General features: G+C 39.7%; 1 protein-coding gene across 3 annotated transcripts in view; it reads right to left on the reverse strand.

Annotated features, from left to right (window-relative positions):
- The window catches only part of KHDRBS2 (KH RNA binding domain containing, signal transduction associated 2), a 628,896-nt gene extending 618,812 nt beyond the window's left edge, over nucleotides 1–10,084 (reverse strand). For all 3 annotated transcript variants that reach the window (XR_014711102.1, XM_084624771.1, XM_084624770.1), the window contains exon 1: nucleotides 9,736–10,084. Coding sequence is in view for 2 of the 3 variants with exons in the window: in XM_084624771.1 (XP_084480897.1) it covers nucleotides 9,736–9,826 (91 nt within the window). In the remaining variant the exon portion in view is untranslated. The remainder of the gene's footprint in view (nucleotides 1–9,735) is intronic.
- Nucleotides 10,085–13,491: the final 3,407 nt, after the last annotated feature.

Raw genomic sequence — 13,491 nt, forward strand, 5'->3', positions numbered from 1 at the left:
TGATTTGAAACTCCCAGTTTGTCTGCCCAGACCACAAAGCCCCATGATATATGCAGCCTCCTGAGGAATGCATTCTAGAATCAGTTCTGCTCCCTGGTGGCTACACTATATTCCACACCCTTAGGCCTTAAAGCTAACTACCTCCTCACTCACTCTTATATGGTCTCCATGGGATATGCCCAATCCAAAGGATGAAAAGAGGTCAGGGATAAGGAAGAAGGATGAATGTATACACTGAAATGTGTCTCCTTGTGCTCCTTTTTCTTCTTTCAATTCCAATGTTGTTTAGGTATGATTAGTCCTTATAATACACTAATAGTTTACATTATACACACTTTAGTAAGTCCCCTCCCATTCCTTTCTCTTCTTTCAAAAAAGTTTTTACTTTTCATATCTCTACAAAATGAATGAGTAGATGAAGAGTGTTAAGGGAAAGCACTAAACTCTTCCCCCTATTAGTGCCATTAACTGAGGGAGAGGGAATGAGCTTTGAAAATGAATACAATTAAAAATCACTCACTTTGTGCAGAAGACTTAGCCTTCCTCTGGACTGCGGTTGGGATAATTTCATTTCATTTCAATATAATGGCTGTTATATTTTTTAAAAATAGTATTTTACCCAGTCAGTATGCTCAACCTAGGGTACCGCTGCTGGGAGTACAAATCTCACATACTGTGTTTGCATTTTAATAAAGATTAGTCATGAAATTATCCAACAATTCCATGTTTATGCATTGTAACATAAAAATCAACACATCCTTTGCCTCAAGCCCTAAATTTATGCCCTCTGGTGTAAGGAAGGAATTGTTGTATTCCATTTACAGCACTACAGGTGTGGCTGAGTGCATTAACTTATATGTGTGAGTTCCAGCTTTCTTCAGGAGCAAGTGTTGGTCACTGCTGGAAGTGAAATACTAGACTATATGGACCAATGAATGGCCTGATTTGGTACAGCAAATTCTGTGATCCCATATATGTAGGCTATGTATTGCCCAAAGGGAGAATGCATTCACAACTCAAGAATTTCTGATACCTTTACTCAAGCTCAGTTGCACCCTATTCTTCGAGTAGTCTAACTAATTTCAAATAGAACAACTCACAAAATCAAGCACTACTCAGTGTAAGAGTATCAGAATCTAGCCTATAGGTATTACACCTATATTTTCCTCTCTTTATAAAGACAATTTACTCTGTTTCAAAGTACATATTTTCTAAGAACAGAGATCAAATTGTTCTAAACTGCTTCTGACCTCAAAGGAAGCGGTTATTTTTGGTCAATTTTTTTCTCACTTTTTTTTTTAAAGATAGACATAAAAATTGGCCTAACAACTTTTTCAGAGTCCATATAAACCCTTTCAGAGGCAGCTTCACCTGTGTCATTCTTTAACGGTTTTAGTCTGTTTAGTACTCCCTAAAGTGACTTATGTTCAGGGCACTCCTTGCATCATATAGTAAAAGACAAAGATAATTTCTGAAACTGTTAAACTTTTGAGTATGCAATGTTTGGTAATGTTCATCCTGTTTTGAATAGCTAAGTAGTCCAACTGATATATCCCATTAAAAAAACCATGCTACAGTATAAAAGTACTTACCTTTTCCTTGTTTATTATTCTAACCATTATATTTAATTTTCTCAGCCAATAGCACAGGATATGTATATAGTAATTGATTCATAAACCATTAAAGGCTATGAAGGAAAAACTCCCACTGACTTCACTGGGCTTTGGATCAGGCCCATAATGCCTAGCACATTACTACACTTTAGAAATAATATATAATAATATTATTTAACTTGCACTACCTCCACTTGTTTCTTTTCATTTAATAAAAACAAAAATGTAGATCAATCATGAACTTAGGCAAAATGTTAAAGACTGACCTAAAATCATTGTTTGCAATGAACACAAAACTTTTAAAATGCTAAGGATAATTTGCATGGTTTCTCAAGTTAATTTTTTTAATTATTTACTTTATTTCCAGGGGCAACAAAGTAAATGATGATTAATACAAACTTCCTTCTTTGTCAACTCAGATATCCTCTCATCTGATGTAAACATCAGCAAAAAAACATAAAAATAAAAAAATCACACACACAAAACACAAAAAACAAGGAGCACAACAGCAGAAAAAGTGACTGTAGATTATATTAATGTATGAGTTTGCTTTAACATTTATATTGATTTCATTTTAATTTAAAACTATATTTAGACAATGTGAACTAATAAACTCTCACTGCTGCTGTCATAAATATAAAGGGAAAGGTAACCACCTTTCTGTATACAGTGCTATAAAATCCCTCCTGGCCAGAGGCAACATCCTGTTACCTGTGAAGGGTTAAGAAGCTCAGCTAACCTGGCTGGCACCTGACCCAAAGGAACAATAAGGGGGACAAGATACTTTGAAATCTTGGGGTAAGGAAGGCTTTTGTTTTGTGCTCTTTGTTTACATTGTTGTTCTCTCTTGGGACTGAGAGAGGCCAGACAGAAATTCACCTTCTCCAACACATCCTAATCCAAGTCTGCAATATTGCAACCAGTATAGGTAAGCCAGGCAAGGCTGATTAGTTTATCGTTTGTTTTATGTGAATTTTCCCTGTGTTGAGAGGGAGATTTAGTCCTGTTTTCTGTAACTTTAAGGTTTTGCCCAGAGGGGAATCCTCTGTGTTTTGAATCTGAATACCCTGTAAAGTATTTTCCATCCTGATTTTACAGAGATGATTTTTACCTTTTTTTTTTTTTAAATAAAACCCTTCTTTTAAGAACCTGATTGATTTTTCCATTGTTCCAAGGTCCAGGGGTTTGGGTCTTTGATGATTTTGTAACAAATTGGTTAGGATATTATTTTCAAGCCTCCCCAGAAAAGGGGGAGTGTAGGGCTTGGGGGGGGGGGATATTTTGGGGGAAGATGTCTCCAAGTGGTCTCTTTCCCTGTTCTTTGTTTAAAACGCTTGTGGTGGCAGCATACGGTTCAAGGACAAGGTAAAGTTTGTACCTTGGGGAAGTTTTTAACCTAAGCTGGAAAGAATAAGCTTAGGGGGTATTTTATGGGGGTCCCCACATCTGTACCCTAGAGTTCAGAGTGGGGAAGGAATCCTGACAGCTGCTAAGACTGCAGATATCATTTGGCTAAAAGCTTATTATACGCTACTAAATAAAAATTACAGAAGTGTCTGAGGCCTAACTAAAGTAAATCACAAAATTAACCAATAATATTTCACATCTTCGATAAAGATATGATCTTCATGTCATTAGACATTACAAGGGAAAGTAATTTGCATGCAGTGACCTTATTATTGCTCCAAGATTCATATTAGAAATATATATTAATGATCCAAACCACCTTGTTATATAAAAAGCAAATTAATTTCCAGGGGTCTCAAAATAAAATACTGTTAGTTGTACAGTAGACCCAATACATTAATCTAGTAGGAGGCAAAATGCAAATATACTGAGCCAATAATTGTGATGCTGGCTACAGCAATTACTGCAGGCTTGTGTCAATGATAGTAGTAAGGCTCAAGGTATGTGGAGGCTGTATGACTTCATAACTGTTGAATGGATGGCCCTGGTCGTCCAAACAGCTCAATGAGAGTGAGCCTATATGGAGCCCAATTTATTTGAATCGGGCTCTGGGCAAGCTCAGGGTCTGCTCCACTGGAACAATTTGCAGGCATGGGCCTACACTGAGACTTATATGAAGGTCAGTGTAACTCAGGAACCACTTAGTGCCAACTGGCATAGAATTTTACAGGTAACCCTTGGATCACCTACGTGCACAATAATTCGCCCCAGGGTGGCATGTAAAATCTCTACCAAGAGCCAAGAGCCCACTGGTCATCATAATCATTGTAAAATGTATGAATAGATAATATTTAATAAGTTATGCCTCTATACTGGAAATGATGTTCTTAAATCCTTGAAGTTAAAGACAGATCACCAGGAAGTGACATGCCTCTGACAAGTTCCATTCAGCCAGGGTGGGAGGAGGGTAACAGATGTTTATATCACTTACTGGTCATTGTGTATTGTGTGTCTCACAATCTAAGTCTATTTTCATATGGAGTTACAACTAAGCAAGATGGCAAAATCAATAAGAGATCATGAAATCTACGGGAAGAAACACACAGCAGGAGGATGTATGGTTTATCAATAAATATCAAAGGATTGTGTTGATATCTCTGGGGTTGCAAAGAGACTCATAGGATTGTACACCTAGGGGACAAGCTGGCAGCATCTTTGTCTCATGAAAAATAGGAATAGAGCTAGACTTGGCTGAAAAATGCTGGAAGGACTTTTAGGTGAGCTCTGGTTCATAAATCATGTAAGTACATAGTTAAATAAGTCTACGTTCTAGAACATAGGTTATGATTTTTTTTCTCTATGTAACCATTTTTTCCAATATTTCTACTTGCTATCATTTGAATTGCTCTGCTTTATTAAATAAATTGTTGCTTGTTTTCACTATAAACATATCTAAGTGCTGTGTGTTTAGCTGAGCAAAGATCTGAGATGGAATTGGTAATCTGGAGTGCACGGTTTCTTTGGGAGCAGCGAAACTGTGAGTGTCCAGTGGAACAGGGGCTGGACACTTCAGAGAGATGTGTGGAAGGCTGGAACATGCCTATCACTAACCTGTGGAGAGGTGGGGCTTGGGCAGGCTGAGAGGGCAGTGCTTCTGATACTCATGGCTGATGGAGTCGTGGAACTGACCAACAGCAGACATAGACAAGAACACTCAGACAAAGGGCAGGTTGCAGTGAAGTGCCTCACAGCTTTGCGTAGCCCTGAGAAGCATCACAGCCAGATCTTCATGTAGTGTAAATTGTTTTATCCCCACTGGCTTCAGGGCATCATTTGAAAATCCGAGGCTAACTGTATTGCCATGAAATACAGAACTATCATTCTAGATATAGAGAGAAATTTCCAATGGGGGCAGGTATTTTTGTTTGGACTGGATTTTCTTCCCTTGGGTCTTTGTACTCTTTGTGCTACAGGTGAGCATGCAAGTGTCTTTTACATCACATCTTGCAAGACATTTACACAATCACACATGCATAGCCCATGCAATATTTGAGTTATCTCCAGGCAATTTTTATTTGTCTCTACACTGATGGTCTGACTGAGTGTCCAGTTGCTGACAATCTCTTACTAAAAATAATGATAATACTGTTGTAAGACAGAAGTTTTTTAAAAAGCAAAAGATGATTTAGTAGCTTGTATGTTGCTATAGGTCACCTACATTTACACATCATGAATCACACAAGCATGTTTTCATACATATTCATAGATATTTTAATCATCTTCATGTTTGTTTATACTCATGCAAAAAGTTTTTTAAAAAAAAACACATACATCACATCATGTGCTCACTTAGAGTCTGTGCAGCACCTGTCACAATGGGGCCCTGGTGCTACTGGCATACAAACAAATATTATATATGGAAGGTGCAGGGTACAGCTCAAAAAGTTTTCTTACTGTTTTATTGGTAGGTAAGATATTACTTGTTTAAAACAAGTATTAACTATTCATATATACTAATGGGGAATATCACATTACTAGAAGCAGTAGTATCTTATTTATCTGTAAAAAAAAAGTTAAACTACAACCAATTTACAGTACAATCTACCAATACGAGCCATCAAAGAGCCTGTTATTATTCTGACTTTTATAATAGGTGGCTGCATAATCAAGTATAATAAATAGAGAGAAACTCTATCTCAGGGACTTGGATTTTACTGGCTGATAGACCAGGGTATGCAGCCACAATTAGCATAGGTTTCACTGTATTTAAAGCGGATTAGGTGATATTATTTTAATAAATGATTTGAATTTTGGGGAAATATATTGAATAAATTATTACAGAACTGAATATTCATGTTTCACAAGTTTTTCTAATAAAACATTTGTGAATATTTTCCCCATCTCCAACAGTCTGATCACGATTCATAGATTCCAAGGCCAGAATGGACCTTCTGTATCACACGGAGCATAGAACTGCCCCTAAATAATGCTTAGAGCATACATTTTATAGACATCCAATCTTGATTTAAAAGTTGACAGTAATGGCAAGTTCATTGTGACCCTTGCAAAATTGTTTTGATGGTTAATTATTCTCACTGTTGAAAATTTACACCTGGTTTTCAATCTGTATTTGTCTAGCTTCAATTTCCAGCCACTGGATTGTGTTATACCTTTCTCTGCTAGAGTCAAAGCCCACTGTTAAATATTTGTTTTCCTTGTATGTATGGCTAATTATTCTCACTTAAAAATGTATGCCATATTTCCAGTCTGATATAGGTGTCATCTCTACAGGAGCAGGATAATGATCCTGAGGAAGGACTGTGTTGTGGTGAATGCACTGGACTGGGAGTTAGGACACCTCAGTTCTATTCTAGACAGTGCTACATATTTCCTGTGTGATTTTGAGTAAGTCATTTAATTGCTCTGTGCCACAACTCCAAAATTGAGATAATACTTCATCTGTCTGTTAAGAATGTAAGTTCTTTAATGTAGGGATTGTCTCTTACTATTTTTATCGCAGTGCCTACCACAATAGTTGGGGTTCCAGCAGCATAATAATAGTACTCTCTAATTCTGTTGGATGCTGATTGCCATCAATCTTTGCTAAGTTAAATGGAGTTTGTGTGTGCTTAGCACTGACACTATCTTGTCCCCAGACTTTAACTACATATGCATGAACCCCTTCTCTATTTATGGAAAAAGACATTAAGGGGAGAATATATAATCACATTTTAAATAAGTTATACACAATCAAAAAGATGTATAATGTTCTTTAGAAAAGTTGATGAAGAAACAAAATGATATTATAATGCAATAAGTTGCTTTACATGGAAATTGTATTTATGGAGTGTTTATCTCTTGTATGCCTCTCTAAGGATTCCACAGAAGCTTGTCTACTCTCACATCCAGGTGTTAGCAAGTGACATCAAAAAATCACAGCACTTTCAAGTCAGAGTGAATGCTACAGGCTCTTAACTTTGAAGGAAAAAAAAGAGAGAACATTACAGTACTGTGCATTTAATTGAAATCAATTGCCAATCAAGAAGCATGATAAACAGTAATTAAAAAGAGTAGCTGGCTGCTATGAAGATTTTCATATATTATTTTCACACAATCAAAATCCAGAATCTGAGGCCATGGCTCCAAAACAGACATCCCATAGAAACTCAGTAGTATAGGAAACCTTTTACAGTGATCCAGTGTTGTTCTACCTGTGAGGCATCCAGATGAATTTATGTCTGTTATACATTCTTCCCTTCTAAAGGAAAATCTATGGCACTTTTATAGTCAGTAGTAACAAGTACATTTGTTCCTGCTGCTTTATCTGTTGCTCTCATACTTTAATTAAACTGTTTTAATAGTCATTTTATGTAAAAATCTAAAATGGATCTCTAGAAAACTTGACAGATAGTGTTTTGAAGGTTAATATCAGGTATCTGCTGTGAATCCTACATTAGCAGTCTCTACAGCTTCCAGAGACAACTTACCTTTGTCTTTTTAAATATTCAGGTACACTTAACCCCAGCTATACTCAAAAGAAACCAGTAAAGTATTAATTTACTCAATCTCAAAAGTTGTCTGAAATGCAACTTTTGCATGAACTGCAAGCTCAGAAATGACACTTTTTTATTTGACTGCTTTGCACTTTCAATTATACATTTCATGTGTTCTCTCTCAAATGCACTCTTTCAGTAGATACTTCCCCCTGCTGGGAAAAGATCAAATTGCATGGTGCAAGAAATATGCCCCTTTGAGCAATAAGGAATTTAGATTCATCATCTGCAAATGAGTATACCAGCTGTAAAAACTATTGTGATTGTTTCTGCAGCAGCAAGATAGGTATTATAAGTATATTAAATGTGTGTCATTATACACACTGGACTTCCCATTATCAGACAGAAGTACTCTATGAAAATCTAGATTCAGTAACTTTATTCTCAATCAGTAAACCATGTATTTAAAAAGACAATATGAAGGCTGCTGACCTAAGAATTGTTTTAAGTGCTAGCATAAAAAGTTCTAAATGCTTATGAATTTGCTTAAAGACATATGGAACTTTGGAAAATTATTCACTTTCCTAGATTTTAGGGTAGTTTACATTTGTGATGTAATATTTTAATAAGCTCATTACAGGTTTCTTTGTCTTAGTTTCATTTCAGATTTGGATACAGAATCTTGATTTATGCTTCATTGTCACTACTTCTCTTTTACATTTGTATCCAATTTAGACCATCTTTTAAAGAATCAACAATATATACAAGAAAAAGAAATAAAGAGCATGAGGAGAGTTTAACTGATTGTACTACTTCTGTTCTTGAAGTCCTCTTCAATAAGGCCTGTAGTCAATAACTAACTACATAGTGTAGTAAGAATGATAAAGTTTTAAAGTCTTCCTAATTAAGTAATTTAGCTGTCTTGAAATGCAGAAAATGTAGTTATATCACAAGCACTGATGATATAATGAAGACCAATTTGTGTCAAGGCAATACTTTAGATCACAGTACAAACCTAAGAGAAATGCATCTAGTCCTTAGTGAAATGATGTCATGAAATTGATATGCCATACAAAACAGAAAAGTCAACTGACAAAATGCTGCATTATAGATATAGTAGTGGATTTAGCTGTTATCATATAAACCGAAACATGATACTTAAACATGGAAAACAAGATGTAAGGAGTTTAATGAGAACCTAGCATCTGTCTTTGTGTAAATAAAATAAGGAACCATATAAAAGTCCTACCTAAAGAACCTACCCAATTGCAATACCTCATTTGCTAAATGAAATAAATCATTTTAATTACAAATCATTAAAAGACAGGCATTTCCAGTACTGAAAAATAAAATATACACCTTCATATATACAAATACAATTCTCAAAGCTGAAATTTGCCAAAATTAATGTTACAAGTTACTCCATACAATAGCTAGCAGGAGCTATTCCTGAACAAGCTTGAAAAAACTATTGCTAATAAAGCCGGGGGACAACATGCATCTCCCTATATAATAAATGTTCTCTGCCTTACTACAAGCATCTCCCTATATAATAAATGTACTCTGCCTTACTACAACAAACATATAAAACACAATCCATACTTTGCAAAGCAACTGGTCGTTGGTTATTTCCATGTACAGTAGACACAAGAGAGGGAATAACATCTTCCACAGTGTTTCATGGTCAGCGATGAAATTCTGATTTCTAGTGTTCAATATTTCTACAGAAACCTGTGAGTGACGAGCTTAAAGAGCAACTCTGCACTTGAGAAAAGCTGCAGAAATACAGACTATAGTTTCTATACACACACTCTCTCACTAGCAATGTGCTGATCACAATTTACTTTAAATGCCCCCCACCCCCCATCTTTCCCACTTCAGAAGTGGGCATTTCTGTGAACGCTGCACTCTCTTGCTCATGTCACTGCCTGCGATGGCTAAGCCGATTAGTCATTCCTCATCCCGACAGCAAGTCTCAAGAATCTTTGCTGGTATCTCTCCCATCTGAAAGGTTTGGTCCCTCAAAAAAAAAAAAAAGTGGGGGGGGGGCGGGTGGGTTGCCATCTGCATGCCTGCTCCAGGGCGCGGAATGCCTTGGCTGAGTCCAAGGCGAGGCGCAGGATTCCGGTTGCTTGTACATGGCAGCACACGTCCCCTGGCTAAGAACACAGCAAGGCAGCGTGAAAGAGGCGAGACACACGCCAGGAGGAGCGAAGTCTTACCTTCAGCCAGGAGGCGCATTGCATGAACAAAGGACGGGTCCAGGCTGTCCTTCTCTGCCATCAGCTCGGGCAAATATTTCTCCTGCTCCATACTACCGCTGCTGCTGCTCTGCACTTGGGACCGTCTGCCTGCCCTAGGTGCTGCTCGGATGCAGTGGCGTGGTGGCTTGGCCGACTGCTTATTGTTGCCTAATTCCCTCCCCCCGCTCTGTGCACCTGGGCTCTCTCCGCTCCGCCGGCACGGAGCTGGCCTGAACTCCACCGGGATGCCCTGCCCTGCGCTGCCCCTCACAGCCACCGCGCGCTCCGTGCGTGCCTCTGCTCCTTCCACTGAGGTACAGCCTGGTCCCAGCGGCCTTAACTAGAGAGGCGGGAAGAAGCCCCCCCCCCCCCCCACCCGCGCCTACCTCCCCACCCCGCTCATTGGTGGCTGCGCGCTGGAGGGCGGAGACCCGCAAGGCGGCGGTGAGCGGCTGCTGGCTCCGGCCCCCGCTGCCGGGGCGGCGGGCGAGGTGCGGGGGCTGCGCTCGCTGGCCAAGGTGCTGAAGCAGCGGGCAGGACGGAGCCGCCTGGGCCAGGAGCTGGGGCCGCAGCACCCAGAAGGCGGCGGCGGCGGCGGCGGCGGCGGGGGGAGGAAGGGGGAGCGAGCGAGGCTTCCCGAGACTCCCTCACACCCGCAGCGCGACATAGGACGATTCTGAAGCCCTGGGTAGCCCCTGCCCTCCGCGGGCTAGGCTCTGGGGGAGCCCGGGTGGTAGGTGTCCAAGCGGGGGGGGGGGGGGCGGGGCGGGGAAAGGATTTACAGCAGCAAAAGCGCTCCCCGCCCTTTTGTCCCACAGTCGCGCATCTCCCCGCGCCGAGTCACAGGAGGGACGGGGAAGTTTGACTGAGCCCAGCCGCCCTCTTCTCCCAGGAACTTTTTGCGGGTGCCAAGGGGATGCGGCACCTGGCCCAGCTGGGCTTAGCCCAGAGCCCAGGAAGGGGGAAGAGAAGGCGGCTTGGGGAGCTGTTACCTGGGCGAGAGCAACTCCCTTGAGACTGCGAGCGGCGTGTCAGGAGCAGGGCGCGCGCGGCTGCTTAAACAGGGCCCAACCCGCGGCGTCCCGGGGCCCGTGAGCACAGCGGGAGGGACAACGCTCCGGAGATACCCCGCGGCGCACAGGGCAAGAAGGGGAAGGCGACGCTTCCCTGACAGCGGCCCCTAAAGCTCCCGCCTTCGAGAATGAAAGCGGCTCTGCGATTAAAGTGGCTGCAGCAAGAGTAAATAAAACGGAATGTATTGTCACTAGAGATGAACATTAAGTAAACTAGAGTTTATAGTAATTCACCCCCTCCAAAAAATTATTCGTAAACAAAACATGTTAATACATGGACAAAGATCCCCGGGGGCAATTTGAACCCGAGTTAAATTGCAAAAAACGACATTTTCTCAACACTCCTGTGTCTGCTTTTGCTCAGCGTCTAGGTGTAGCTCCCTTTACTTTTGACTTAAAATATTCTAATTGTATCAGCCAAATGACCAAACACCCTGGGTGTACTAATCCTGTTGTGGAGTGAGAGAAAGAGGAAGCAAATGTAAAAGTATGGACTGTAAATCTGTCAGCATATCCCAAGGGTTCTGGAGTCATTATAACCACCATGACCGAGAAACTTGAGCTACCATGGCATCTATACCGCAAGACAAATGCAAATAGTGTTTCCACACCTTCCCTGCTATGTGTTCATAGTTGAGGGATTGCACTTATTTACAAGAATATATTCAAAATGTCTCTCTGGCTCATGTGTTATTGTTTCGAGATTCTTCTTGAAAATTTTGAATTCATAGAGTTTGATTCAAAACACTTATGAAACAGGTCATTCACTGATAATAGGACTGTGTCAACCAGGGTGAGTGATCCAATCGGACTATTTCAGATTGAAAAAAGAAGGAGGGGGGAAGAGAAGATGAGTTCTTCTCTTTTTAATAAATAAATAAATTAATACATAATAACAACAACAGCTTAGAACTAGATTGTGAGCCCCTTGCTTCTGTTGGTCACTATATACCCCAAAAAGTAGTCTTTGATTAGTTTATAGACTTATGGAAGATGGCATTACAGGGTTAATGCTTTATCTAAGAATGTCACACAGTATGTATAGCTATAAGGACTTAAATGGCTTAGAACAGGGCTAGTCAATAAATAGGTGGGCCACAGGTCAAATCCATACCACCAGGTGCTTTTGAATTCATCCTGCATTTATTATCGTTGTTATTTTTTGTTCTTTTTTGGGGTCTGAACGTTGACTATACCGTCCTAAAGAATAATTGACGACCCCTGGCTTAGACCTACCCTACTAAGAGACCATCTTTCTCCTCATGACACATTGCCACCTTTACATTCATTGGAAAAGCTCAAGCTGGATTCTCCTGATTCAAGAAAGAGAAAGAGGGGTGGTATCAGGGGGCCTTCAGTGCTAACCTATATCCTCCCCACTCTGAAATAGCCCTGGTCTTTTAGCCTTTAGGACACACTGCAGGAGTGACATAGCCAGTGGGCTGCTGCAGAGGGTAAGTTTTGTTGGGAGTTTGATCTGTAATGTAGAGGAGTTGTGTTCTGCTGGCTGTTCAATTTTACTTGTTCCATGTAATTTATGGAAGGGCACCTAAAGCCTTGATGAGATTACTCTTTGAACTTTTATACCACTCTAAAGTGACCTCAGCCAGTAAGAGCTTAAATCACATTAACTTTCAATGATACTTAAACTGCTAAGTCACTAAGAGGCTTCTGAAAATTTTACTTTAAATCTCATTTTAAAAAAATATTTCATGAAAGTCTGTCAGACATGACATACAGATTTCAGATGACATTTTAATCATGAGGTGGCTGCTTTGCTAGTTAGGAGCTTGGATGTTTGCTATATCCACTAAAAATAAAAAAATGTATTTTACATTTGTTTGGTTTGTTGTTTCAGATTAAGCAAAGTGTTTCTGTGTTTTAATAAGTCTAATAAAGGAGAGATCACAGCAGACCTCTGAAAGAAGCAGAGGCTCTAAAAGATCAGCAACAATAGTTTAATACTTTGAACACCAGTGCATGGATTTACTATCCCCTTACACTCTTGTATTGATAAGAGAGTACATTAAACCACCATCCTTACTGGTGAAAGCTTTATGATTACCTATAAGTGGCAAAAATGTAAAAAAAAAATCTAATTAAATCATAAAAAGTGTCCACCTGCCCTCATGGTTTTTTTGGGGAGGAGGGGATGGGGGGCTGTAAGGAGGGGGAGTCAGTATTAAAATTATAAATTCTTCTTAGATATGTAAAAAAGGGTTTTCTACTTGCACTTTAATGTCAAAAAACTGTATAAAAGGGGAATCATTTGAACGATTACAGCTAAAGATAAACATTCCCCACTTACTCTTAGCAAGAAGCATTACTCCAAAGTAAAACTGTGATGACACTGATTGATCCTTGGCACACCTACCCTGTACTCAGTTTCCTGCCCCCGGGCTTCAATTCTTGAACTCAAAGGACAGCATAGGTGTGTATATGTCTGCATGTCTCCAAAGCTTCTGGTTACGTATTTTAAAAATTAGAATTAAAGTTCCAGAAGTCCACTAATAATATATAGCAGCATTAGCTACCTAATTAGATTGTCATTAGAAATAAAAGAGTTTTTGTTGATGGCCTCCATTTCTGGGTGTCAAGTTTTAGGGCCAAAATGTACACTCACATGTATCTGAGAAAATATATAGTCCTAGTTGTGCAGACA

This window comes from Lepidochelys olivacea, assembly GCF_965140295.1.
Source record: "Lepidochelys olivacea isolate rLepOli2 genome assembly, chromosome: 3".
In the NCBI taxonomy this organism is placed as follows: Eukaryota; Metazoa; Chordata; order Testudines; family Cheloniidae; genus Lepidochelys; species Lepidochelys olivacea.